This window comes from Panthera leo, chromosome C2 (genome assembly GCF_018350215.1).
Source record: "Panthera leo isolate Ple1 chromosome C2, P.leo_Ple1_pat1.1, whole genome shotgun sequence".
NCBI classification, from domain to species: domain Eukaryota; kingdom Metazoa; phylum Chordata; class Mammalia; order Carnivora; family Felidae; genus Panthera; species Panthera leo.
This window is the reverse complement of record NC_056687.1, coordinates 156,554,354-156,580,819: the sequence shown is the minus strand read 5'-3', so window position 1 is coordinate 156,580,819 and position 26,466 is coordinate 156,554,354. Positions and strand designations below refer to the sequence as shown.

The following is a 26,466-nucleotide window of genomic DNA, read 5'->3' as shown; positions in this document are numbered from 1 at the left end:
CAAATTTTAGTTTTGTTGGTTCCAGCGATGTTCTTCAGTTTTTTCTAACTTTTTAGTTCCTATAAGTTTCTTAATTCCTTTCTTTGACCTGCTTTGGCTCCTTTTCCCCCCTTAGATCTTTGTAGTATGTCCTTAGATAATTTGTTACAGTTTTTGTTTTGTAATATGATAAGGCTGTAGGTTTTCTTGGATTTTGGCATGAATCATTTACATTTACCACATTCTCTTTATATTTCTTTATCACTTGTAATTTCCATTTCAACATCCTCTTTGAGTTACATGATGATACTTCGTTTTCAGATGGTTCTTTTGTTGCTCTTGTCCTTAGTTCATAATTTCATTACATTCTAACTAGGGAATTTGATCACACAGTTTCTTCTTCAGTGAATGCCTTAAATTTTATTTGTGTCTCAGTACATCATAAATTTATATAGGTGGTCTTTTAGTACTTGCAAACTACGGAATTTGCTTATAAAGTACTTTGTTCATGTCTAAATCCAACTTGATATTTTCTATTATTCCAATTCTTCATGGTCTCATTTTTTAAAAAGGTAATTTATCTAAAAAATTCTGATTCTGTTTTTTGTCAATTTCAGTTTCCTAACAGTTCTTACTTTATTTTATGTGTGGTCAAAGTTTTTTACTATTACCGTTTTGAAATAGCGTTTCTTCCTGTAATTTCTGTTTTCTGTTCATTGTGCTTTTTCATACCTGTTTCTTATTTTCTTAGAAGTTCCTTATTCTTTATCAGTGTCAGGAATAGAACCTGTTTTGCTTCCCCCACCTTTTAAAAAGACTACCTTTTGTCTAATTCATGTCATTTTCCCCTCAAACGTTAAATTGAATAAAAACATTTTCATGTCCAGCAGTTGGAAATTGCAGTTTTTTTACTTCTTTCTCTCCTGGCCATTGGCTCTTACCACCCACTTTTTAGTTGGTTCTGAGTAATTTCTGTTTGGTTTAGTGTGTTCTCAATTTTCATGTATGTTTACTTTTGCATATTTTAAAATGACTTTTCTTTACCCTAACAGAGCTAAAAAGTTGGACTTCAGGTTCATATTCCTTTTTTCTCAGAATTATTTACCTTTCATTCAGAATTATTTTCACTTTTTATTGTGTCTCTAAGAACTGAGATCCCACTTGTTTCTTTCCTAGAAAAGCAAAACTAAAGACTTGCGGAAGCTTTCCAGGTGTTAGGAGTTTTCCTCCAGCAGAGACTTCGAACTTCTCTAGTGCTTCCCTTCCACAGTGTACAAGAGTTTCTGATGAAGATGAATTTTCCTTAAGTTGTATTAATTTTTGTGGATCAGTTATTTATTGCTTCTGTTTTCTTTGCTAGGTTTTTGGGTTTGTTTTTTTTTTTTTCCTGTTACTCTTGTTATACAGTTTTGGAACCTTCAGTATCATTTATCATTTCTTGGATAATTTTTTTGTTTTTTGCCTTACAGGTGTATGTTCTCAAGAAAAATTCCTTTAAATTCTACTTATGTGACAATACCCATGCTGCCATTCTGAGGCCTTATACATCATACATTGTTTTCCAACTTCTTATTTTTCATAAGCTTGTTTAATGTTATTGATACACTACCCTGTCATCTCACTGAAAATACAAATCAGGTGGTTTTGTTGTTTCATGTTATTTCCTATTTTCTGTATTTTGTCTGTCTCCCAGAAGACTCCTTCCTTAGATTGCTGTCTTTGACTTCTAATTCTTTTTTTAATTCTAAAGAAGGTTTTTATTTTTCGGTTGTCAGCTTGCATTCCTAAACTAAAACCTGAATTGTCCGACTTGGTGTTTGGTTGAACGCTTCGTCTGTAATTGTAACGTTCACTTTTTATTTTCCTTGGGTACAGCTCTCCCTGAATGTGACATAGCAATAGTTAGGCCAGTGTATCTCTCCGTACGTGCCACTGTGTTGAATCGTGTTCATCAGCAGTAGGGTTTGGGGAGGTTATGAAGGGAAGAAGAGGATGGTAGGTAAGACCTACGCGGTGTGTTGCGGCTGGAGAGTCTCCTTGGGCTCGGGGTCCGTGGCAGTGTTTGGGAATAGGCTCTTCTGGGCGCTGTAGGGAGCACGTCCACAGGGCCCTTCTATGCGGAGTGTAAGTTCAGTAGCCCACAGGTCAGCACTCCCTTGTGCGCTTCTCATTGGAGCAACTTCAGGTCTGTAGGTAGCCTCCCTCTGAAGCAGCTGAACAAAGTTGGCTCTTTTATTTTGGTTGAGTTCACTCTAGCTCACAGATGTGCCACACACACTCCTCTTCGGTGAAAGACTGGTTTTTCCAATACCGGAAGCACTTCTGCAGAGAGCTGCGTTCCCCAGGGTCTCGCCCCTTCCCATTATGGCCCACATGCGACAACTGGTTGATGTGGAAGTTGACGTTGGGGCCGTTCGGAACCAATTCGAGCTGCTCTGAAGGGCCATTTGAACTCCAGATCTCCCTAATGGCTTTTAGCGAAGAGATCCTAAGGCCCAAGCACAGATGCATTTCTTCCTCGGCCCACCCCTGCCTCCTTTGCCCTCCTTCCACAGGCGTTGATCCCAAGGGCACTTGGTAGTATCCTACATGCTAGACTTCATCTCAGAGCTGGTTTCCTAGGTAACCTGGCCTGTACCATTAGCTCAGAAGAAAAAATAGGGTATGTGAAGCATCAAATATGTCTGCTTAGGTTACTATTTTATCCTTCTGTCTATTGTGTACTTTTTAGTGTTCACTTCACTAGAGGAATGTAAAATTACAAATAGAAATCAAAACATTATATCTGTTGAACTTTACCTGAATTCTAGACAGCTGTGGTTTAGCCACAGTGAAACTTCCATTAAAATCACCATTTCCGAGTGCATTCCCAGCAGGTAGGGTTGCAGGCTCACTCTGGTTACTCGCTTTGATGGCCTACTAATTATTCTCTTCCACCGGCCGTAGCTGTGGCACTTCAGAGAGTTTGGCAGATGCAAGCCCAGTCCTGCTAGGGCTCCCGCCCCCAAACACACTGCCCCGACAGTTCTTTGCAGTTACACAATTAACTTCTCTTAGGTAGTATTACAGCCACACCTGTCCTTCTGAAACTATATCGTCATTACTGTTATTTAAGTGGGGGAAACTGTTTGACAGGTTTGATTTCTTTCCAGATCTCATTTTATGGTCTTTTTGTTCTGTTCTAATATATCTAAATACTTGGTTGTAAGGCAAATAGAAGAGATTATGTGAAGCGGACTATATTTCTCAACCTTTTCTAAAACATCTTTTTCAGCATACTCATGTACCCAGACTTATACCTTTAATCACAAGCAATTGCACATCAAAATCAGTTCCTGTAAGGAGGTAAGTTTTGAGAAAAAACTAATTTAGTATAGTTTTATATTATGTTAAATTCTTAATTCTGGTGCAAAACTTAGTTGTCACAAATTTCTTGCCTTCTGGAAACCTTAGTAAACTTTTTCATCTCGTGTCCTACAAGGAAAAAGAAATGACCATTACAACCACCCGTGTTTTCCAGATTTCTCCTTTTAAGCTTTGGTTTCTTTGGGCCACTCGTTGCCTCACTTTCAGAGAGAATGGAGTCTGGAACCAGGCCTTTGCTAGAGTCCCACAACTGCCACTTGACTGTTCTACTTGGGCAATTTACACTGCTCTGCACGTCAGTGTGTGTATATGTTAGTACCGCTGATGATGTCGACCCCATGCCATTGTGAGGATTAAATGAGGCAGATCCACATGAGTAGAATTCATTAGAGTGTTTGGGACAGAATAAACAGCCACACCAGGTCAGCCTGTCAGTCTTTCTCTGTCTTGTGATTTCTGCTGGTTTTAATACCATCGGGATCACCATCAATACTAAAGACAACGAAAACATGATTTGTACGTTTGATGTTTAAGAAAATTGTGAAGAGTCAGGGGCGCCTGGCTGGCTTAGTCAGAAGGGCACGTGACTCTTGATCTCGGGCGTGAGTTTGAGCCCCATGTTGAGTATAGAGATTACTTACTTACTTACTTAACTTACATAAATAAAGAAATAAATACATAAATATATAGATACTACAGAAAAAATTGAAGAATAATACTATGTGATTTCGCTTACATGTGGAGCCTAAGAATAAAACAAATGAACAAACATTCATAAATACAGAAAACTAATTAATGGTTGCCAGAGGGGAGGGAGATGGGCAAAATAGATTGAAAGGGATTAAGAGGTACCAACTTGAACTTTAAATAAGTCACAGGGATGTCAAGTACAACGTAGAGAACATAATCATGATATCGTTTACCTTTGTATGGTGACAGGTCATAACTATCGTGAGCATTTTGTGATGTCACATCACTAGCTTGTATGCCTGAAACTAATATAATATTGTATGTCAACTACAATTAAAAATAAGCTTTAGAAATGACTTTAAAGACATTTTTAAGTACCATATTGTATATGCTAGTATGATGCATGTACCCATCTGTTTTGAATTCATATTCTTTTCCTGATCTCAATTTCTTAACTGCTTTAAAATTTTGTTGGTTTGATTTACTTTATTCAAAAACCATCTCAAACAATTTTTGCAAGACAGCAGATATAAGAAAATCAAACTACATTTTTATATTTGCAGTGAAGGATGTTTAGTTCAAAACAATTTAAACTATAGTCCTATCTGATCATCTTTGATATTACCTCTGTTCCTATATGCTTATAAAATCTGTTCTTACTCCTTTGGTCATTATTGCTTGAGTAACAAAACAAAGAAAATTGTAAAGAATCTCTTTTTTTTACTTGATAAATCTATGTATTTAAGTACTTTGCTAGGAAGAAGCTGAAAGAGGTATTACTGCCTTTAAGTGGTTCAGAGTTTTGGTGACAAGTGTTCTGTCACCTGTCTCTTATGTCCAGGGTCAGCAAATGACAGGTCGCTGGTCAAATCTGGCCAACAGTCTAGTCTGATGCAGTCTGCAAGCAAAGACTATTTCTTTCATTTTTGAAGGGTGGTTATAAAGGGAGAAAGAAGAAAAGTACGAGTTAGAGACTGTTTGTGGTTCACAAGGCCTAAAATCTCTGTGCCTGGCCCTTTACCGAAGAGGTTTGCCAGTCTCTGTCTTAACACCGAGGAAAGTGGTAACTAGAGAAATAGGAATGTAACAGAGAAGAGGGAGTCAGGAAACGCGTCATAAAATTGCCTTGAGGGGTGTCTGGGTGGCTCAGTCGTTTAGGTTAACCGTCAAACTTTGGCTCAGGTTATGATCTCACGGTCTGTGAGTTCGAGCCCCGCTTCAGGCTCTGTGCTGGCACCTCAGAGCCTGGAGCCTATTTCAGGTTCTGTGTCTCCCTCCCTCCCTCTCTGTTCCCCAACTCCTGCTTGCACTGTGTGTTTCTCTCTCTCTCTCAAAAATAAACATTAATGAAGGTTTTTAATTTAAAAAACAAATGCCTTGAAAACGGGAAGCAATTCAGTAACTGTAGGGGAATTGAGTGGGTGTTACCTAGGCAGAGATGTAAAGCTTCTGAGTGGTGCAGAGCCATCAGACAGGCCATTGAGGCCAGAACACGTGATAAACGGAAGGTTACAGTAGGAAAAGAGGCTGATGTGAGTGGGGGAGGGAGGCCAGGAGTAGGTTAAAGTCAGTGTAGAGGGCTGTGAACGTCTACGAAGAGAAATTTTGACATTGCTTCATACTCGGACAGTTTTTGGTGAGGAGGTAATGTCATCCATCTTTTTATTTCAGCTATGACCAGTGATTAAAAAGGAACAGTGAGAGGGGCGCCTGGGGGGCTCAGTCAGTTAAGCATACAACTCTTGGTTTTGGCTCAGGTCATGATCTCACGGTTCGTGAGTTCAAGCCCCACGTCGGGCTCCATGCTGTCAGTGCAGAGCCTGCTTGGGATTTCTCTCTCTCTCTCCCTCTCTCTTTGGCCCACCCCCTTTGTACTCTCCCTCTTTCTCAAAATAAATAAATATACTTTTAAAAAAAGGGACAATGAGAAATATTGGTTTAATTAAGTAGGAATTATTGTTCTTGTAGCTCATGTAAGAGGGGCAGGGTCTGAAGTAAGCTGTATTGGTGATCACTGATTACAGATTTTATTCAGTAAATAAATCCAAGGGATTTAAGGGTATAGAAATGAGAACTTGATCATTGGATATAGATCAGATGCTTCACACTGGGAGTTCTGCAGTCAGAATGCCAGGGTTTAGGTCCTATCACTTTGGGCAAGTTAACTTAACATTTTCTAAACTATACAGTGTGGGCTAAAAGAATGGATTTGAGAGGGTAAGAATTAATTTGTCCTTTCGTATGTAGTGTTTGAGCTGACAGTCTCTGCCAGTGTAGACATGTCCGCGAGCTGGTTGAAACTTTGACTTCACGGCTGAATGAAAGAACCAGTGCTGGAGGTAAAGGACTAGATGTGAGCAGCATAGCTGATAGTCAGAGCTAAGGGTATAGATGATTCAGATGATGTTTCCCAAGTAAAGGCTATGAAACAGGTGGGTTACAAAGAGCACCAACCAGGTCAACACTTATTTAAGGGAAGGTGGAGGAAAAGTGTTAATAAAAGAAGAAAAATAGGGGAGAACTGTGTCATCAGATGCCAAGAAAGAGAAGCTCAAGAGTGAGACAGTTGAAGGAGTCGAGAACTAGAGGGTATAGGAGGAAATATACACTTGATTAAAAATTACGTGTATGCATGTTTAAGAAAACAGATGTGGAAATGGAAGATCCGTTCCATCTTTCTTGGTCACCTTTGTATGTCTTCAATTTCTAGTGCATAGTAGGTGCTCCATAAGTATTTTTTAAAATGAAATAGTATTAAGTTTTATAATTGACACACATTTTAAGTTAAAATCATGGGGAACCCTGAAGGTTTTTTTGAACTGTGTAGCATAGGAGTAGTTGGAGCCTTAAAGTAGTTAAGTATTTGAGAAGTTACAGTAACTAAAAACATGGGGTTCCCCGGGTGGCTCGGTTGATGAAGTGTGTGACTGTTGATTTCAGCTCAGGTCATGCTTTCATGGATCGTGGGATTTAACCCTGCGTAGGGCTCTGCCCTGACAGCATAGAGCCTGCTTGAGATTCTCCATTTCCTTCTCTGCCCTTTCCCTGCTTGCGCTTTTTCTCTCTCTCTCAAAATAAATAAATAAACCTAAAAAAAAAAAAAGATAACCTAAAAATATCTCATACTTTAAATTTAAAAAAAAATTTTTTTTTTAATGTTTATTTATTCTTGAGAGAGAGACAGAGCGTGAGTGGGGGAGGGTCAGAGAGAGAGGGAGACACAGCATCTGAAGCAGGCGTCAGGCTCTGAGCTGTCAGCACAGAGCCCGATGCGGGGCTCAAACTCACAAACTGTGAGATCATGACCGGAGCTGAAGTCGGACGCTCAACTGACTGAGCCACCCAGGTGCCCCCCTTGTACTTTAATTCAGAGAACAAAGTACAGTAGAAGAAAGTGCTAATTAACAATTAGCTTTAAATAAACATAACTTAACGTAGTGTTATAACATTTAGTTATAATTAACTTATTTTTCAGGCGCTCATTTGAATTTTTAGATTTATTGTTACAAGAGTGGCAGACTCATTCATTGGAAAGGTATGTATTAACTCTTCCTTTCCTGCTTCCCTCTCCTTCCCATTATCACCAGTTCTTTAGAAGTTGATGGTATTGGTTTTGCATGATTTCTCCTTTTGCTTAAAAGCTATTTATACTGGTTTTCCTTTAAAGCTGTAATGTAGTCTGATTCCTCTTACTTGGTGCACCTATGATTTTCTTCTTTACATATGGGGTGAATGAGGATCTCTTAAGTAGGATGGATTAAATAAGATACTGCAGGTTAAATTGGACAGAAATTTTAAAATGTATCTCCAGACAAGTGACCTAGGTTTCCTGAGGTATAATTAATCAAGTAATGAATGATTTAAGATGGAAGGAAGGCACTTCTTTTCAGAGGAAAAAGATTTTAAGAAGAGAGAGATTCATTGGAAAGTTTCTCCATACCAGCTGTCCAGTATCATTGGTTAGGTATATACTGGGCAGTATCTCTTGCAGCTCTGAGATGAACAAGAGAAAAATGTAGGCAGCCAGCTAGCTAGTTGGCTGTTTGCACGGTATAATTTCAAGTTTGAAGTTTGGCGTATACCTGCATTTACATGGAAATTGTAAGAACCTATTCACAGCCTTTTTTTTTTTTTTTTTTTAAATAAGTTTGTTTCGTGTAGGCATGATATAATTCTAAGTTTCCTTTAAGTTCTTTGTGGCAACTACAATTTAGCTTGGTCCAGATCATAACTGATCATACTATTAGCAGATTATTTTCTACATTGGTGGGTTAGTGAGAACCACACCAAAGGGGTTTTTTTATTCGTTGAGAATTTAAAATTTAAGCACTGTACATTTATACGTTATTTGGACTCTATAAAAATAATTATATTCAAGTTTTTAATATTTGACTTGTCAGGAGGAAACCATCCATGAATGAAATATGTGGGGTTACGATTAGATTATCAGAAACTCTTACAATCTTAGATTATTACGCACTAATTAATCTTTTTACCTCCCCTGCCCCTTTGTGATTAATTTGTAACATATAGGCAGTATGATTTGTGGTGAAATATAGTTTTACTCATGAATCTAAAGGTGTTTGGGGCACCTGGTTGGCTGAATCGGTGGAACATGCAACTCTTGATCGCAGGGTTGTGAGTTCGAGCCCTTTGTTGAGTGTAGGGATTGCTTAAAAATAACAAAATCTTAAAAAAAGTAATATGTTTTGTTTTCATAGACATGCAGCTGTCTTGGTTGAAACTATTAAGAAGGGGATTCATGATGCTGATGCTGAAGCCAGAGTGGAGGCAAGAAAGTAGGTCTATAATGTATTTTTGTCACATCTTAAACATACTTGGGTCTTTTCTTTGAAAAGAATTACACCGGAAGAATGAAAATATCAGCAGTGTCTCAAGTATTCTACTACATCAGCCCTTTAGTAAAATTGAGATAGATTTTTCTCCATTAAATCTGTATTAGATGTGCAGACTCAGTTGGTAGAGTCTACAACTCTTCATCTTAGGGTTGTGAGTTTGAGCCCCATGTTGGGAGTAGAGATTTTTTTTTTGTATCTGTACTGGATGTCTAACGGTGGACTTCACATTGTCATTTGTATCATCGTCAGTATTCCTATTCCATCATAACACCTTCACTTTCATTATGAATAAAAATAACTGTCACTTATTGAGAATGTGCTAAGTACCTGATAGTGTGGAGCAGTTGGTATACATTACTGTCTAGTCTTGGAAATGACCTGCAAACATGCTATCTCTGTAGACTGGCAGCAGAAGTTTGGAGATTCAGGGGTTTTTTCGCGGCCATGCAAACAGTAAGGATCACGACCAGATTTTGGACTGAGATCTTTTCTCAAAAGCCTGCCATCTTTCCACCAAAACTTGTTAGATTTAGAAAGTATTCACTTGATAGGTGGTGGATATATTAATATGGTCTCATCTTCATTCGTCGTGAATGTGCACATTTTATGTAAAGCTATTACTTTATATTCTTTTGTTGTTACTTGTTCTTTTGTTTTACAGGACATACATGGGTCTTAGAAACCACTTTCCTGGTGAAGCCGAAACGTTGTATAATTCACTTGAGCCATCGTATCAGAAGAGTCTTCAGACTTACTTAAAGAGTTCTGGCAGTGTAGCATCTCTTCCACAATCAGACAGGTCCTCATCTAGCTCACAGGAAAGTCTCAAGTAAGGTCATATAAATGATAATTACTGATTTCTTACTCTCTCTCCAACTCCCGGTAGTTCCGTAAGTTAGATGGTTGGGTGTCTGCTTGCTTCCCCTTCAAGCCTTAAAAGAATGATTACTGGAAGGTGTGGTTGACCTTTGAACAGTATGGGGGTTAGGGGCATCAACACCCCGTGAAGTCGAACATCCGCATACAACTTGACCCGCCCAAAACTTAACTGCAGATAGCCTGCTGTTGACCGGAAGCCTTACCGAGAACATAAACAGTTGATGGGCACGTTTTGTATGCTGTATGTATGTTATATACTGTATTCTTACAATAAAGTAAGAGGAAAAAATATTGGGAAAATCATAAGGAAAAAACACATTTACAGTACTGTACTGTATTAAAAAAATCCTCATGTAGGCGGACCCACTCAGTTCAGATCTGTGTTGTTCGAGGTCAGCTGTACTTACTCGTCTCTCGGTCTGTTGTTGCAAGGGTGGATTACATGCTAGTGTAACTTCTTTTCAGGCAAAGAGTGTAGTGATTCAGATTTTGTGTCTGTGCTTTCATGCCTTTGATAAAGATTGGGAAGCACTAATTTATATATATATATTTTTTTAGTACCCCCAAAATAGTTGGTACAGTAGACCGCCCATTTCTAGGGCATTATAATGGAGGAATTGTAATGGGGATTCTGAAGTCATCTTCAGAACCCTTACACCGCACCGTGTGACTAGTAAACACACTGCTTTCCTTCCTTGCCTTTGCACAACTGAAGACTTGAGCCAATTCCTCAGTGGCAAAGTGGATCAGGGGCAGATTCAGTAGTATCTGACTCACCTCTGTGTAATCGCATTCTCATTCTATCGGCTTCCTCAAACCCTGCCTGCCTTGGCAGCCTTAACCCTAACTTTCTATCTCTCTAGCCCTGTGAGATTGCTAGAATTTCTGATGCCATGTCTACTCCCTAGGGTGGCCCCAAGTAGCTGCAGGTCTCCCCAGGGAAGAACAGTTCACAGAATGTGAGCTCACCTCTGTGTAATCCTGTGGGACCGCACAAAGGTTGCTGGTTGCTTGGCAGGGCCCTGATGCAAGAGTGGGACGAGGGAGAGGCAAGTGAGGCACCCAGGGCACAGGATCCAGGAAGGCGCTCCCAGTGTTTTGTGAGTGCTGTACTTACGTCCAGAGAAAAAGCAGATACGATCCATTTCAGTGTAATTATCGTAGGAATAATTACCTTTCCTACCATGAACCTGTCTGGGGTCTTTGCTCCTCTTCCCGCACCTTTAAACCTTGTAGATAAACTTCCCTGATCCCCTAGACATACCTAGACATATTATTTACCTATGGGCTGCAGAATAGCATTATAATGAAAGATAATCAAGTTACTAAGGCAGGGGCACCTGGTGGCTCAGTCGGTTGAGCACCGAGTTCCGCTCAGGTCAGTATCTTGCGGTCCGTGAGTTCGAGCCCCGCATCGGGCTCTGTGCTGACAGCTCGGAGCCTGGAGCCCGCTTCGGATTCTGTGTCTCCCCCTCTCTGTCTCTCTGCCTCTCTCTCTCTCTCTCTCTCTCTCTCTCTCTATCTCTCTCTCAGAAATAAACATTTAAAAAACATTTTTGTAAGGATAACTAGGGCAGATGGATTCTTTGAGATGATCTGAGCTGTTTTGCTTTCTAATCGTTGGTATTATCCTCAGCAGTAGCCCTCAGCCTCGTTCCTCTTGTCCCAGGCAGTTACGCTCAGCATGGCCGTAGGCGGCGTGATACCTACGCGGTAGCTGCCTGAAGTGCCGTTGGCCGCGCCCATTACGGCTTAGGTGAAGAGGCTTTGGTCACGCTGAACTCCCTGTGTGCTGGTGATGACACTACCCCTGTCTCCTTCTAAGGAAGACATCTTGGGGTACAGGGGTTGGAGTGTGCTTTATTGAGTCTTGCGTGGTGAGCACTGTGATGGGTGCCGAGGACCCGAGTGAACAACAGCAGGCCGGTTGCTTGTCTTTGTAGAGCTTGTGGTCTCTTCGCTGCTAGTTATCTCATTTCTGCTCCACAGCTGAGGGACCACACTGTTCCGAAGTGATTTGTAAAAGGAAAATTAAAATGAAATTAAGACAACTCTTCAGAAAACTCAGTATTTCATTGTTCTGAGAAGAGTGATAAATTACATCTTCTTACTAAAAGCATTTATTTTTACCTTGCAGTCGCCCTTTTTCTTCCAAATGGTCTACAGCAAACCCATCGACTGTGGCTGGAAGAGGTAAACTGTCTTTTTCTAAGCAAGAGTCCAAGCATGTTGTACTGAATAACAAAGTAAAGCTACGTTAGAAGTCATGTTACTATTTAAAATTGTTTTCGGGGCGCCTGGTGGGCTCAGTCGGTTGAGCGGCCAACTCTCGACTTCGACTCGGGTCACGATCTCAAGGTCCGGGGATTGAGCTCCGGATCGGGCTCTGTGCCGATGGCGAGGAGCCTGCTTGGGACTCTCTCCCTGCCCCTCCCCACCTCGTGTGTGCGAATGCTGTCTCTCAAAATACATAAACGTTTAAAAAAATAATAAAATGATTTTCTCACCACGGGCCACATCAGAACAGTTTAAAAGCTACTGCTTTTAACTGTGTAGTGAGAACATTTTATGCAGGAAGCTAATACCACATATGTACGTTGTACCTACATTTGTATACCATATACGTATACTCCATATACGTATACTACACACAGTATGTACAACGTGGTGTATGTAATTATATGCACATGATATACACATACTGTACAGAATAGAGTATAAGCCAGGTTCTCTGAAGCACCGCTTACCTTTACTTGCGATGCACTCTTTTTTGTTTCACTTCCTTAAAACGTTGGTCATGACCCACTCTGTTGATTTCATGGCCTATTCATGGATCATAAGTCACAGTGTATAAAAGTCTTCATTTTTAAAACTGAAAACTGCAGGCCAGAAATCGAATGGCTCAATCTGCTTTGCCTAAGAGGGGTAGAATTTGCATTATTTTCTGAATAACCATATACTAGACTGGTAGCTCTCCTTGCATGTCTCTGATAGTAAGGAAAACACTGCTGTCTTGCACGTATCTTGTACCGTGCTTCCTGTGCTTTATTTTCATGAATCAGTCATAGACACCCTCTCGTCATCTGCAGAGCAGTTGTGTGAATGTCACCAATATAGAGGTTTTTCCCATTTTACGCAAGAGGAAAGTGAGGCCAAAAAACACTGGGAAGACTGTCCAAGAAGATTTAGGGGTAACAGGATTGAAACGGAAGGACCCCGACCTGAAAATACTGCGAAGTGCTTTCCGGTGTCCATTTGTGCACCACTCCCTCTTTGACCCTTGGTCGTCACGGACTAGCTCGTCTTGTTTTCAAGGCGATGTAACTTCCTTACTGTTCGTGCCGATTTAAATCGTATACGCCGCCTCTGCTCTGTTTCCCGTAGTGTCGGCAGGCAGCAGCAAAGCCAGTTGCCTTCCCGGAAGCCTGCAGCGTTCACGAAGCGACATCGACGTGAATGCTGCTGCCGGTGCCAAGGCTCACCATGCTGCCGGGCAGTCTGCGCGAAGCGGGCGGTTGGGTGCAGGGGCCCTGAATCCGGGTTCCTACGCGTCACTAGGTAAGGCCGCTCTCCGTGGGGTAGCGTCCGTTGTTTTCTCCCTGGTCTCAGCGAAGTCAGGCGACCGCGATATCTTAATCGCCTCTTGTCCATTCTCCCCAGTTAAGGATAGTCTGCATCTTTTAATAGAATTCCGTACTTAGGACATAGTTGGAAGGTACTCAAGCTGCCTTGTTTCGACTTTTCCCTTGTCATCCTCCCGAACATCCACATCAGAGGAACAGTTCTTGACTCCATAATTTGCCTATAGAATTTGCACCCTTCTGTGCTCCTGCCACACCCAACCACTGCCTACTTGAGGAAGTTGGAAAGGGCTTTGGCCTTGTAGCCAGCTTCTGTTCCCTTACCACGAGAAAGCCTTTCGGGGATCTGGGGAAAGTGCAAAGCTTAATTATAATCAGAGCTGAACCATGTATTCCCAGAGCTATTTGGAGTTTGTTTTTTATGCTTATCGACTTCATGTTTTTTAGTTTATTTATTTAATAATCTTTACACGCAGCGTGGGACTCAAACTCACGACCCCAAGACTGAAAGCTGTGTGCTCTTCCAACGGAGCCAGCCAGGTGCCTCTGTGTGTTAATCAACTTTAAAAGTTTGAGGCTGCTGATTCATATTGCTTATCTCTATTTTTGTGCTTCATTTTTTTTTTTTTCCTCTTAGGTAGTACTGGTAGAACCCTAGGCAGGCAGATCATTGGAACGCAGTAGGAAGTGCAGAGATAGTAGGATGAATTGTAGTACGTGATAAAGTGTGGCACAGCAACAGTCAGTGAGGAAAGGATACATTACTCGGTAAATAGGGTTTATAAAAATATAAAAATTTATTCCAGGGGCACCTGGGTGGCTCAGTCGGTTAAGTGTCCGACTTTGGCTCAGGTCATGATCTCATGGTTCGTGGGTTCGAGCCCCGCGTTGAGCTCTGTGCTGACAGCTCAGAGCCTGCAGCCTACTTCCGATTCTGTCTCTAGCTCTCTCTGCCCCTCCCCCACTTGTGCTCTGTCTCTCTCTAAAATGAATAAACATTAAAAAAAATTTTTAATCCAGAGGACTAAAAAGTTGGAAAGCAACTTGATGAAACCAAAGTACTTGAGTATTCATCTCTTCTCAGATTGGGGAAGGAATTTCTAAACATAAAAGCCAAAAGCCAGGAGGGAAAAGTCCCTCTGATTTCAGTCTTAAGTGTAAAAATATAAAACTGAGTGGCTGAAAACTTAAAGGGGATAATTATACCAAGAAATAAAAAAGAATATTCATCATGTTTTTAATAATAGATATTATTAGAGTCAACCTTGATATGTAAACAAAGGACGTATGATTAAATTATGATATGTACTTAAAATACTAGGCAGCCATTAACGAGTAGTATTTTCAACAAAGATCAAATGAATGGTACCTAACAATGTGATAATTTCATCATTTTATATAAAAGTATACATAGATAAATATATATGGACTGAGATGTTAAATATATATGTTAAATATATATGAGATGTTAAATACATATGGACAGAGATGTTAAAAAAGATGTTAAAAGTGGGTTGTTTAATGCTTTTAATTTTCGTAAAACGTTTCTGTGTTACAAAGTGAAAGGACAGAAATGTTCCCTTGTTAGGAATGCAGTGTGACTTGAGTATATGAAAACGAATCAACTAAGTACGCTCTATTAATAGAGTAATAGGACAAAACCGCAAAAACCACAGTTGTTTCAGTAGATGCAGAAAAGGCGTTTGACAAAACCCAACACCTTTTTGTGAAAATACTAATCAACAAACTAGGAATGGAAGGGAAATTTGTGAACCTAGTGAAGAACATCTATGAAAAACCCAGGGCTAACATCATCCTTAATGTGACAGATGGGATACTTTCTCAAGACCAGCAGCAAGAAGAGAATATCCCACCCTTGCCCTTCCCAACAACATTACCGTGGAGGTTCTAGCCAGGTCGTTAAGGCAAAAAAAAGACATCAAATGTGTCCAGATTGGAAGAAAAGTAAAACTGTCTGTGTTTGCAGAAAACATGATCTTATGTAGAGAAAATCCTAAGGAATCCACACAAAAACTATTAGAGCTTAAAAATGAGTTCAGCAAGGTTGCAGAATACAAGGTCAATGTACAAAAATCAGTTGTATTTCCGAATGCTAGCAACGAACAGTTTGAAACAATATCGATTATAACAACATTAAAAAGCATAAAATACTTAGCAATTAATATAACAAAAGAAGTGTAAGACTTCTCTAGGAAAAACCACTCCCGTGTTTCTTCTTTACTTTCACACTAATAATGCTGCTGACACCAGACGTGTGGGTTTTCCACACCAAACAGTTCTCCTGCACCAGCTGGGGTGTCCTACATTTCAGTTCCGTTCTGACACTAACTACAGTAAGCACAAACCTCACAGGTTAAGGGCTCAGTCCCATAAGATCGCCCCTGTCTGCCCCCACCCTGACACTTGAGGCATCACGTGCAAACCCAGCTTGTCACCCAAGCTTCTGACCAAACCAGCCATAAATCAGAGGCTCCCATAACCTCTTCAGGTTCAATTAATTTGCTAGCCTGCCTCACAGACTCGAGGAAGCAGTCTATTTACTAGATTACTGGTTTATTACAAAGGACTTGTAAAGGATGTGAATGGGCAGTCAGATGAACCACATGGGGCAAGGTCCAGAAGGGTCCTTGGCACAAGAGCTTCTGTCCCCATGGAGTCACAGCGTGCCACCCACCTGGTACATTCACCAACCCAGAAGTCTCTGAACCTTGTACTTTGGGGATTTTTAGGGAGGCTTCATCCTATAGGCATGATGAGTCATTAACTCAGTCTTCAGCTTTTCTCCCCTTCCCAGAAGATGAAGAGTAGGGCTAAAAACTCTCAAGCTTCTAATCATGGCTTCATCTTTCTGGCGACTAGCCTCCATTCTGAAGCTCTCCAGGAGCCACCAGGAATCACCTCAGTAGAACAAAAGACACTCCTGTCACCCAGGAAATTATAGGGGTCTTAAGTCAAGGTATCTGTCAGACACCAGGGTCAAAGACCAAATATTAGAACAAAAGATATCCTTAGTGCTCTTACAATTTAGGAAATTTTAAGGGTCTTAGGTGCTCTGTCTCAGGAACCAGGGGACAGAGAACCAAGGGCAAAATTTATACATATATATATATATATATATATATATATATATATATATACACACACACACACACACACACACACACATATATATATATTTATATGTATATATATATATATTTATATGTGTATATATTTATTTATTTTCACACTTGTTCACTGAAAACTATAACCTATAGTAAAAGAAATTAAATAAGATCTAAACTGATGGAAATACACCCAGGTTCTCTAAAGACTTATTATTAATATAGCAAATTCACCTACAGACTCCATGTAATCCCTGTCAAAAGTCCAGGTGCCTTTTTATAGAAATAAGCAGATCCTAAAATCCATATGAAAATGCAAGGGATCAAAACTAGATGAAACAATTTTGAGAACAATCTTGAGAAAGTCGGTGGACTCAACACTTCCCAGTTTCAAAACTTAAAGGCTAAAGTAATCAAGTCTCTGTAGTACTGGCATAAGGATAGACGTAGAGACCAGTGTAATGGAGTTGAGGGACCAAAAATAAACCAGTATATTTATGATCAGTTGATTTTTTCACAAGGGTGCCAAGACCATTCAGTGGGGAAAGAATTCTTTTCAACCAGTGGTGCTGAAACAACTGGGTAGCCACTTGCCAAGGAATGAATTTGGATCCTTCCCTCACACCATATCCAGAAAGTTAACCCAAAATGGATCAAAGAGCCAAATTTAAGAGCTAAAACTATAAAACTCTTGGAAGAAAACATACGTGTAAATTTTTGTAACCTTGGATTTAATAATGTTTTCTCACATCCTACACCAAACACACAAACCATCTAAGAAAGGAGAGATAAACTGGGCTTCATCAAAATTTAAAACTTTTGTGCTTCAAAGGGCACCATCAAGAAAGTGAAGGGACAGAACAGAGAATGAGAGAAAACGTTTGCAAATTACGTATCTGATATTAGGGACTTAGATCCCAATTACATGAAGAACTCTTAGAGCTCAGTAACAAAGACAATTACATTTAAAAGTGGGCAAAAGATTTGAATAGACATTTCTCTAAAGACAACATATTAATTGCCAGAAAGTGCATGAGAAGATGCCCACCATAATTAGTCATTAGGAAAGCACAGATCAGAAGCATAATACGCTATCCCTTCATATCCACGAGGGTGGATGTTACCAAAAAGATGGACAGTACCAAGTGCTGGTGAGCACTTCACACGATGCTGGTAAGAACGCTGCTATGGCAACAGTTTGGGAGTTTCGCACGAAGTGAAACGGTTACCATGTGACCTAACTGTTCCACTCCTTGCTGTATATCTAAGATAATATGAAATATACGTTCTCATAAAAATGTATACATGAGTGTTCATAGTAGCCGTGGAAACCACCCAGATGTCCATCAGCTGGTGAATCGTTAAACAGATGTGTCCATACAGTGGAACGGAATATTAGGCAGCCATATAAGGGAGTACGTTACATAGAGGCACTAATGCAAGCTTCGGGATGGGTGCACCTTGAGAGCCTTATGAAGTCAGACACAGACATTTACTGTTTGATTCCATTTACATGAAATGTCTAGAAGAGCTGAACCCACGGAAATAGAAAATAAGTTCGTAGTTGCCAGGGGCTGAGAGTCATGGGTATAGGGAGTGATTCCTAATGGATGCAGGATTTCCTTTAGGGGTGAGGAAAACTTTATGGAATTTGTGATGAGGGTGGTTAATATACTAAAAATACTGAATTGTATGCTATAAAAAGGTGAATTTTATGGTACAGGAATTATAGCTTACCTTTTTTTAAGTGGGGAGAACACCGGAAAACAAATAGAAAACCTATTTATCTGGAGTTTTCAAAATAAAAATGTGAGATTTAGTGTCTATTATTTTTATTAGCAGGAAAAACATACAATATTTGAAACGTTTTAATGTGAACCAGGAAGGCAGTTTGTAACGTTTTTTTCCTTAAGAAAGTCTGTAATAGTGCTGTGAGATGGATCCAGTTTATTTTGGTTCTTTGAGGTTTGAATCGCACATTTACTTCATTACAGAAGGGAGTGGTGTCCCTCTATCCTCTTTATCTGGCCCAGGTTTATACTCAGTGAGCTACTTGCCTCTGGCTCTTTCCAGGGATAATGGATTCTCCCTTCTTCCTCTCTTTTTCTGTTTCTCTGTTCCTTCCTCTCCCCCTCTTCCTCTCCCTCGCCCTCTCCCGCTTCCCCCCCTCTTCTGCCTCTCTCCTCTTCCCTCCCTCCCTCTCCCCATCCACCAACACCACCAGCGTTCTTATACACATGTGACTGGCATAGTCTCTTTTCTTCTACTTTGAGTCTTCTCATAACTGGACATTTATGGATCAGAGGCAGTGTTCCATTGTTTTTCAGCAAACACTCAGTGAGCACTTTGGTTTTGCCAGGCACCCCACTTGGTACAAGAGGTGCAGAAATGCATGCTTCTGTACTCAGAGTCTCTCAGTCTAGTGGCAGATTGCTAAAGGCTGAGCCGCTAGAAGCTTGTTGTGTTATATGCGTTTAGCATTTAAAGTCCCAGGGAGGCATCACAGCAGACTGGAGGTGTTGAGGAACCACAGTGGTATAATGAGAGCAGGAGAGATCCAGTGGCATCGAGATGTTGTGTTTGCAACTCAGGAGAGAGATCTGTGCTTGAGAGGAGAGTTGGAAGTCACTAGAGATGTTTCTTACTATATTCTTTCAATGTTAAACAGTATGTTCCTTAAAGCAATTGCCACTGGGTTTTTCCTCTCACCTAAGTACTGAATCCTTTGGGAACAGGGATATCACGAGTGTTGGATTTCAAGAAACTCCGAAGACCAAAGCAAGAGGTTTGCCTGATGATGGCAAAGGTCCCAGCTTGGGATATAGGCTTCACTAACTTCTCTCTCGGCCGGTGAAAATTAAATTCATTACCGATTCTTTGTTTTTTTCATCTTTCCCTCATATGGGCACCTCATCTTATTTAAATCTCCTAGTATGTTTTAATTGAAAACATATGTATATGTCTGTGTTATGAATTGTCTTCTTAAAAATAATGTTTCTAGGGATTGTAAAATTATTGTTTTCTAATATGCTAAGTTTTCCTCTGTTCTTTGCTTGCTCTTTCATCAAAGAGGATACTTCTGACAAGATGGATGGTAAGAACTTCCTTTTCTAATTCTACTAAAGATTTTTTGGCCCTTGGATCCTATGTAATATCTTCATTCTCTTAATTTCTGAAAATAGACTGTTTATTTAGCAGCAATTTGATATAAAAATAGCTACGTATTTCTCTGAATTTGGGGTTAGGCATATCCATTTTGGGGTTTCCCAGCCTACTCAAGTACTAGGTTACTGTTTGTTGTAAGTAAAATCAATTATCTTACAATTTTTTGCCTTAGCTCCTAGAACTAGTCTCGATTTCTTAAGTCTTCCTCTGAAATAGAATCAGACTCATAAAAATGGAAAGGAATCCCCTAAGTCATTTGATTGAACTCTTGAGTTTCCTAGCTCTGATAGATTCATATGGTTATCTGTGAAAATAAAACGCAAGTCACAGATGCTTTCTTTTTAAGAGTGAGTTTTAACTAACATTTAACCAGAACTGAACTTTAAGTCTTGCCTTTTTAATTTCAGTATTCAAATGAATATAGTTTATCTGTAGCTGCTCGGTTCAGTGTGGTGTTTTGTATCTGTTTGGTATTTTTTTGTCTGATACTACACAACGTATTATCTGCATTTTCCCTTCGCTTCATCAGATACCATAATGTTGTGTAGGAACTTGAGCTTTTGTTAAGAACTTGTAAGAAGATACTCAATCTGTAAGTCTTAGTAGGAGATCGAGGAAAAATGGAGAACTGTGTGGTTTCCTGTTTATTCCTTCATAAACTCAAATAGATTTAACTTCCATTCCAGTGAAATGGAAGATTTATTTAATCTTGGGTTGGATACATGACATGATTGTCTCTGTGCTCCTCTCTATGTTTAAAGTATTTCATAAATTTTAAAAATTACTGAATGAAATGGAAGTCCACCAAAAGATAGTTTCTGTATTTTAAAACCCTTTAGTACCACTTCTCGCACTGAAATTGTATGTCCTTAAATTATTCTCATTTTCCAGATTAAAATCTTTTCTTGTTTGGGTCAGAAACATAAACCTGTTTGAAGAATCATCTGTGTCATGTGATGTGTTACTCTCAATGATGTTCAATCGTATTTTTTTTTTAAATCTGTCTCTACAGAGGTATATCTATTACTGCCCTTTAGTAGTAGTGAGTTATGATATTTTTACTTGTTCATTTTTGCTACTTTTCCTTTACATCTTAGGGAATGTATATAAATGTTGAGTACATAGCTAATGGATTGATAGGTCTCTGTAATGCTTTGATGAAAATAGTGGGTTAATGAGACCTGGGTCATGCATTTGGCTCCCGTGTTTGTCAGTTTTTCTAGTTCTTTTATGGATGGCTTTTAGAAAATGCACAGAAAGTATTCTTGTTTTATAAAAATCTTCATTTCAAAGAAAGCAGTGACAGGACTGCATCTTTCTTGGGTGATTAGCTTCTATAACTTTCTTCACCATTTCAAATTTTGAATGTGAAATGTCACAGGTAAAAGTGTTTGCTGTGGGATTTTGCCATTTTCATTTGTCTAGTTTCAACCTTTATTGTGCTGTGTGTCATTAGGTTACTTCAAATTTTGTTTTCTCTCAAACTGAATGTTTTATAAGTTAATTTAAGGCTATCAGACTAGAAGTTTTTTTTTTTTTCACTCTTTCATTGTAGTCTTGGGTGGGAGGTACGAGTAGATCTTAACATCAGCATTGGCAGAATTTGTTGAAATGTTATTGTTTTATTTCTCTTATTTAGGAGCAACATCTGAAGATGGTAAGAATCATACATTTTGTTAGTAACACGAATACCTCTACATTAATATTTTCATTAGTAGGAATTAAATATCACAAACTAAAATAGGCTAATTTGCAAAACTATATAATTTGACAGCCATGACAACTTCTACATTTTATGTTTGGTTGTGTTAAGTTACAGATGTGGATTGTTTTCTTTAGTTCTTCATCTTGAGCTTTGCTTTGTATCTTGGATCATCTCGTGCTGGGAAAACATAGTTGCTTAACATGTTTAATAATATCTGGTGTAAGGTTAATAAATAGTTTCTTTTTTTTTTTTGTAGCAGCATCATTAATGTTTTTCTTTAATTTTGTGTGTGTGTTTTTTTAATTTATGCTAATTCATTTATACTTTGGGGGAGCATGCTCCATTGCTTTATCATGAGGGGCTAAGTGCATTTATTTAGTCCGCTTTTAAGTGTGTCTTTGATTTAGAAACAGTGGAAAGTTGCATATATGATTTGAATTGGGGATTACAAAAACTTCGTAGACATACCACTTTATTTTACTAAGCCAGTTTACTTTAAGAAAATAATTATTCATTGCTTTTGAATTTGTAGAAAGGAAAAAAATTCCGTGTTTCAATTTATACTGCCTGAAGGCTGTCCTCTAAACCTCTGATTTTGAAACACCTTTTTTCTCCTGAGTTTTACATGGATGACCCTGTGGTACAAAGCCAAGTATATTTAACATTTTTTTGGTCTCATATTTACTCTGATGTATTTGAAATATTTTCATATTTTAAATTTTAAGTTGGAGTACTCTATAAAATGGTTTCTGGCACTTTAGCCTTGTAATTTAGAATGATAGTATCAAAATATTTATTCTCATTTCCTTGTTATGTTGGATAAATTCTCCATTTCAAAAATAATAATTTTGTCTTTCTGTTTTGCTTCTTAGTCGGGAGAACATTGTATCCTACTTTAAACAGACACTGTAAAAGGGTAAAAGGCCTGAACTATGGGCTTATTAAGGGCCTTGAAGAATTAAGAGAATAGGACTCACCAACTAGACTTCTGTTTTATTCCTGGTTTTTAATCACTCTCTTATCTTCTCTCACTCAGTTCTTAATTTTGTAATTTGTCCTTGCTCTTCATTTATTTTTTTCCTAACTAATATGGCCATACCAGGCTAGCTAGTACAGTGATTGCCCTACAAATTGTACCTTTTAACCTCAAAGGATTGTGAGCCCTCTTTATGATTGCATCCAGTATCGGTTCAGATTTGATAGTGGTTGAGACTGCTTACTACTAATATATTTTTTTACTAATGACACTTAGGTACTTTGACAAATGTGATCTCCTTTGGTTCAGGAGCTCTAGAAATAGATGTTTGTGGCTCGGTTTTGTGGAGGGGAATGAGGCAGTGGTAGGGACGGGAGTGCAGCCAGGAGGTGGAGAAGGAAACATACCAAGAAAAGTGCCAGCTCTTATGTGATAGGTATTTCCTCAAGTTGTTTCATAAATGAAATTGGTTGGGGGAAGAGAATATATCCATCTATAGTAATCTGATGTTTAGCACAGGATAAAAAATGAAATACTTGACCTGATATCTCTTCTTGCAAATCTAGAAGTGTATTTTCAGTCAAAAGAACTGTTTGGGTTGTTGGTTCTAAGAGTAGGCTTATATTTAAAACTATAGTCTGTATTTCAGAATAAACTGAGTTTCATAGAAATTGAAATTTTAGAATTGGAACTGCCAGTTAAGGAGCAAGTGGCATGCTGTGGTAAATATCTTAATTATAACTCTACTGGACTAATAATATCAAACTAAGAAAGGAGATCTTTTAGTTTGACTTTATTTTTACCCTTGAAGAAAAGTTAGCTTATGGTGCAGCACATAAAAAGGAGTATATATTTTAAAAATTTAAAGAGAAATATAACCTCTCAGTGATGGTTACATTATGACAGAATTTGATACTTGAAAAGCACACCCAATTAGAAACTTATAGTGAGATTTTTTTTTTTCTCCTCATTAGTACGTATTATTATAGAAAAACATCTTTAATTACATACATCAATTTATTCCTCAGGCCGGGTGAGAGCAAAGCTTTCAGCAGCGCCCCTCGCGGGCATGGGAAATGCCAAGACAGATTCTCGAGGAAGAAGTCGAACCAAAATGGTGTCTCAGTCTCAGCGTACGTATTGCCTATGCGTCCTCCCGGATGTGTGATACTTGAGGAGAAGCGTGTTGCTTGCGTATGACTGACTGTCCTAGGCGCTTGAGCAGTGGGTAAAGACAAAGCTGACTTCCAGACACAAGCCGCATACTGAGTTCTCGTTCTGTACTTTAGGTTCGTCATCACCTGACAAAAATGAAGGTATTTTTTTTTTCAATGTTTTGGATCAGTTGTTGTGCATGTTCTGGAATTTTTTTGAGTGGGTGTCGTCTTGTCTTTGGTGTGTTCCTAGGGCTGCATCATTGGTATCTGCCACTTAGAAAGAAAATACTTCATCTGCTGTACAAACTTTTGCATGGAGATATTTTAAATAGCACAGAACTCTTAGCCTTAAGGTTTTCACGGTCTACTCAAACTTGCAAATGTAGAAAATTGTGCTTTTTAGAGGCAAAATAATCGCCATGTGTTAGCATCTAATCTGGTTGCATCTAGCTAATGCTATTCGAGGACAGATAAGCGTGTCTTCAAACTCTGTCCAAAATCCTTCAGAATACAGTTAGCATCTGGGACAGGTATATACTGATTTATAGCGAGGAAACATAAATTGAAATGTCCAGTTCTATTATGCTCCTTGTTAAATTTAAGATTTATATTTACTATTTCGTTGGAAGCGGAGTTCCTCATAAGTACAATTATTAAAAAGCACAATTTTGAGGTCTAGGTAAAATGAATGATTCATTTCTACATGTTCCTGAACACATTTATGGCATTATTAATTTAAAAGAGTTTCTTCCTATTCTTTCTTTATCAAGAGATTTTCATTAGCCCTTGACTCTAAAAACAGAGATTTTTTTTCTAGGGAAATAATTTGGGGGTTATTCTACATACTTGGCCATTTCAAAAAGAAATGTCTTTATCTTTCACGGTGGTTTAGGCAATTTATAAAGATACAGATGCTCTGTCTGCTTTCTTATTTGATTCCCGAATCCTGGAATCCAGGAAAAGAGCTAGGCTTGGAGGGAGCCAGGCAGTGATGACTCAGGTCCTGCCAGCGGGTTCTCCTTTCCTCCTCTTTCCGAAGTCAAAAAATCCAGGCAGAAAAATGATGGAACGTTCAACAAGAGTCCTAAAGATAAGGAAATGCTTGGTAAAATTGGTTTGCAATTTGAGGATTATTTATAAATAGGAAAAATGGCAAATGTCCTCTGGGTAAAGGCTCTTCTCCCAACCAAATTAGGAATAAATCATCCACAATCTTCCCTGATATTCCGTATTTTTATTTTTATTTTTTTCTGGATTTTAAGAGTAACTTTTTTTTTTTTTTTAAGTTTTTGTTTGTTTGTTTTGAGAGACAGAAACAGCACTAGTCGGGGAGGGGCAGAGAGAAAGGGAAAGGGAAAATCCCAAGCAGGCTCCAAGTTGCCAGCACAGAGCCCGATTGCAGGGCTTGAACGCACCAAGTCGTGAGATCATGAGTCGGATGCTTAACAGACTGAGCCAGCCAGGAGCCCTGAGTGATCTCTTAAGTAACTCAGTCTTTAGCAGTTGCAGCATAGCAGCTCAGAGCCTTTCTCCTCCAAGTGCAGTACCAGCATCACCTGGGAGCTCGTTAGAGATGCACAGTTTCATGCCACCACACATCTCCTGAATTCAGGCGCTTTTTAACACGATCGCCAAGTGAGCGTGTTATAGTAAAGTCTGAGAAGTGTCCAATTCAGATCATGGATTCTGGGGCCATACTGCCCACATTTGAATCATGGCTCTTCCGGTTCATTTAAAGTTGCTGTGTTTCTGGATTTTTACCTATATATATATTTTTTTAACGTTTATTTATTTTTGAGACCGAGAGAGACAGAGCATGAACGGGGGAGGGTCAGAGAGAGAGGGAGACACAGAATCTGAAACAGGCTCCAGGCTCTGTCAGCACAGAGCCCGACGCGGGGCTCGAACCCACGAACCGCGAGATCATGACCTGAGCCGAAGTCGGACGCTTAACCGACTGAGCCACCCAGGCGCCCCTGTATTTTCACCTATAAAATGAAGAAGATAATCTCAGAGGATTGCAGTAATTCAGTGCTGTAGTACATTTAATATCTTGAAGACCGTACCTGGGCCCAGAATAAGCATTATATATTTCAGCTGATAAAATTGTCCTCCTTGCCACTCTTAACCATATTAACTATAACTGAAATCTAAACTCCTGTTGTGTACTTTTGTACCTTTTATTTTTATGACCTTCAGGAAACAAATAAATAATGATAGTTGGGAAATTTAAAGCATAAAGAAGAATAAAGATAGCAAACCAAAACTGTCTATATCTAGGATCTTAAGGATAAAATTTAATTTGATGTGAGCTGTTTTACTTAGTTCTTTTCTAAAGGAATAGCAAGATGGAGCTTGTGGCAAAGGTTCAAAGGGCTTTGTGTATGGTTTTCTAATATATTAAGGACCTCCCTTTTAGGTATTTTGTAATTACTGATCACTTCAGGAGGATATAGAATAACTATTTTACATTTGGTTTTTCACTTTGAAACCCAATCTACAATACTTAGAATCCTTTACGGAAGTATGAGAACATAATGACAGGCTTTTTAGACCTGGTAGGATTTTAAGATCAGAAGACTTGCTCCCTATAAAATCACTCAGGTTTTAAATCACATTGGAGACGTTTTTGTTGGCTTGCTTCCTTATTTATTCGAGTGACTGTATATTCCATTCTAGATCCTTTTGCAAAAAGAAATTGTGGCCCCGTATGATTTGACGCAAGTTTCTTTACAACATACTTGCACAGAAATATCGCTGTGACCTCCGTCTTCACTTTGTTGTGAAGTAATTCATTAGAGTTTGCGTGGTCTTTCCATGGTTGTAGATTAGCATTTAGGGAAAAAATCATGGGTCAAAGCAGGTGTGTTCTGATGACTGATCAAAATAAATAAAAGCAGACCCATTGGAGAGATTTCCAGGTTTCTAGTTACACGTAAGGATGGTGTCTTGTGTCCTTGTCGGTAGTGACTGGTTGTGTACAA

The 26,466-nt window shown here is 39.1% G+C and overlaps 1 protein-coding gene across 14 annotated transcripts in view; it reads left to right on the top strand.

The window, feature by feature from the left end:
- The window catches only part of CLASP2 (cytoplasmic linker associated protein 2), a 180,958-nt gene that overhangs the window by 85,045 nt on the left and 69,447 nt on the right, over window positions 1-26,466 (top strand). For 7 of the 14 annotated variants that reach the window (XM_042903505.1, XM_042903504.1, XM_042903501.1 and 4 more), the window contains 9 exons: window positions 3,254-3,324; window positions 7,511-7,570; window positions 8,757-8,834; window positions 9,556-9,723; window positions 11,911-11,966; window positions 13,158-13,331; window positions 19,550-19,573; window positions 21,284-21,301; window positions 23,354-23,458. In XM_042903505.1, coding sequence (XP_042759439.1) covers window positions 3,254-3,324; window positions 7,511-7,570; window positions 8,757-8,834; window positions 9,556-9,723; window positions 11,911-11,966; window positions 13,158-13,331; window positions 19,550-19,573; window positions 21,284-21,301; window positions 23,354-23,458 — 754 coding nt within the window. The remainder of the gene's footprint in view (window positions 1-3,253; window positions 3,325-7,510; window positions 7,571-8,756; window positions 8,835-9,555; window positions 9,724-11,910; window positions 11,967-13,157; window positions 13,332-19,549; window positions 19,574-21,283; window positions 21,302-23,353; window positions 23,459-26,466) is intronic. The other 7 variants (XM_042903509.1, XM_042903503.1, XM_042903507.1 and 4 more) reach the window with 1 other exon arrangement.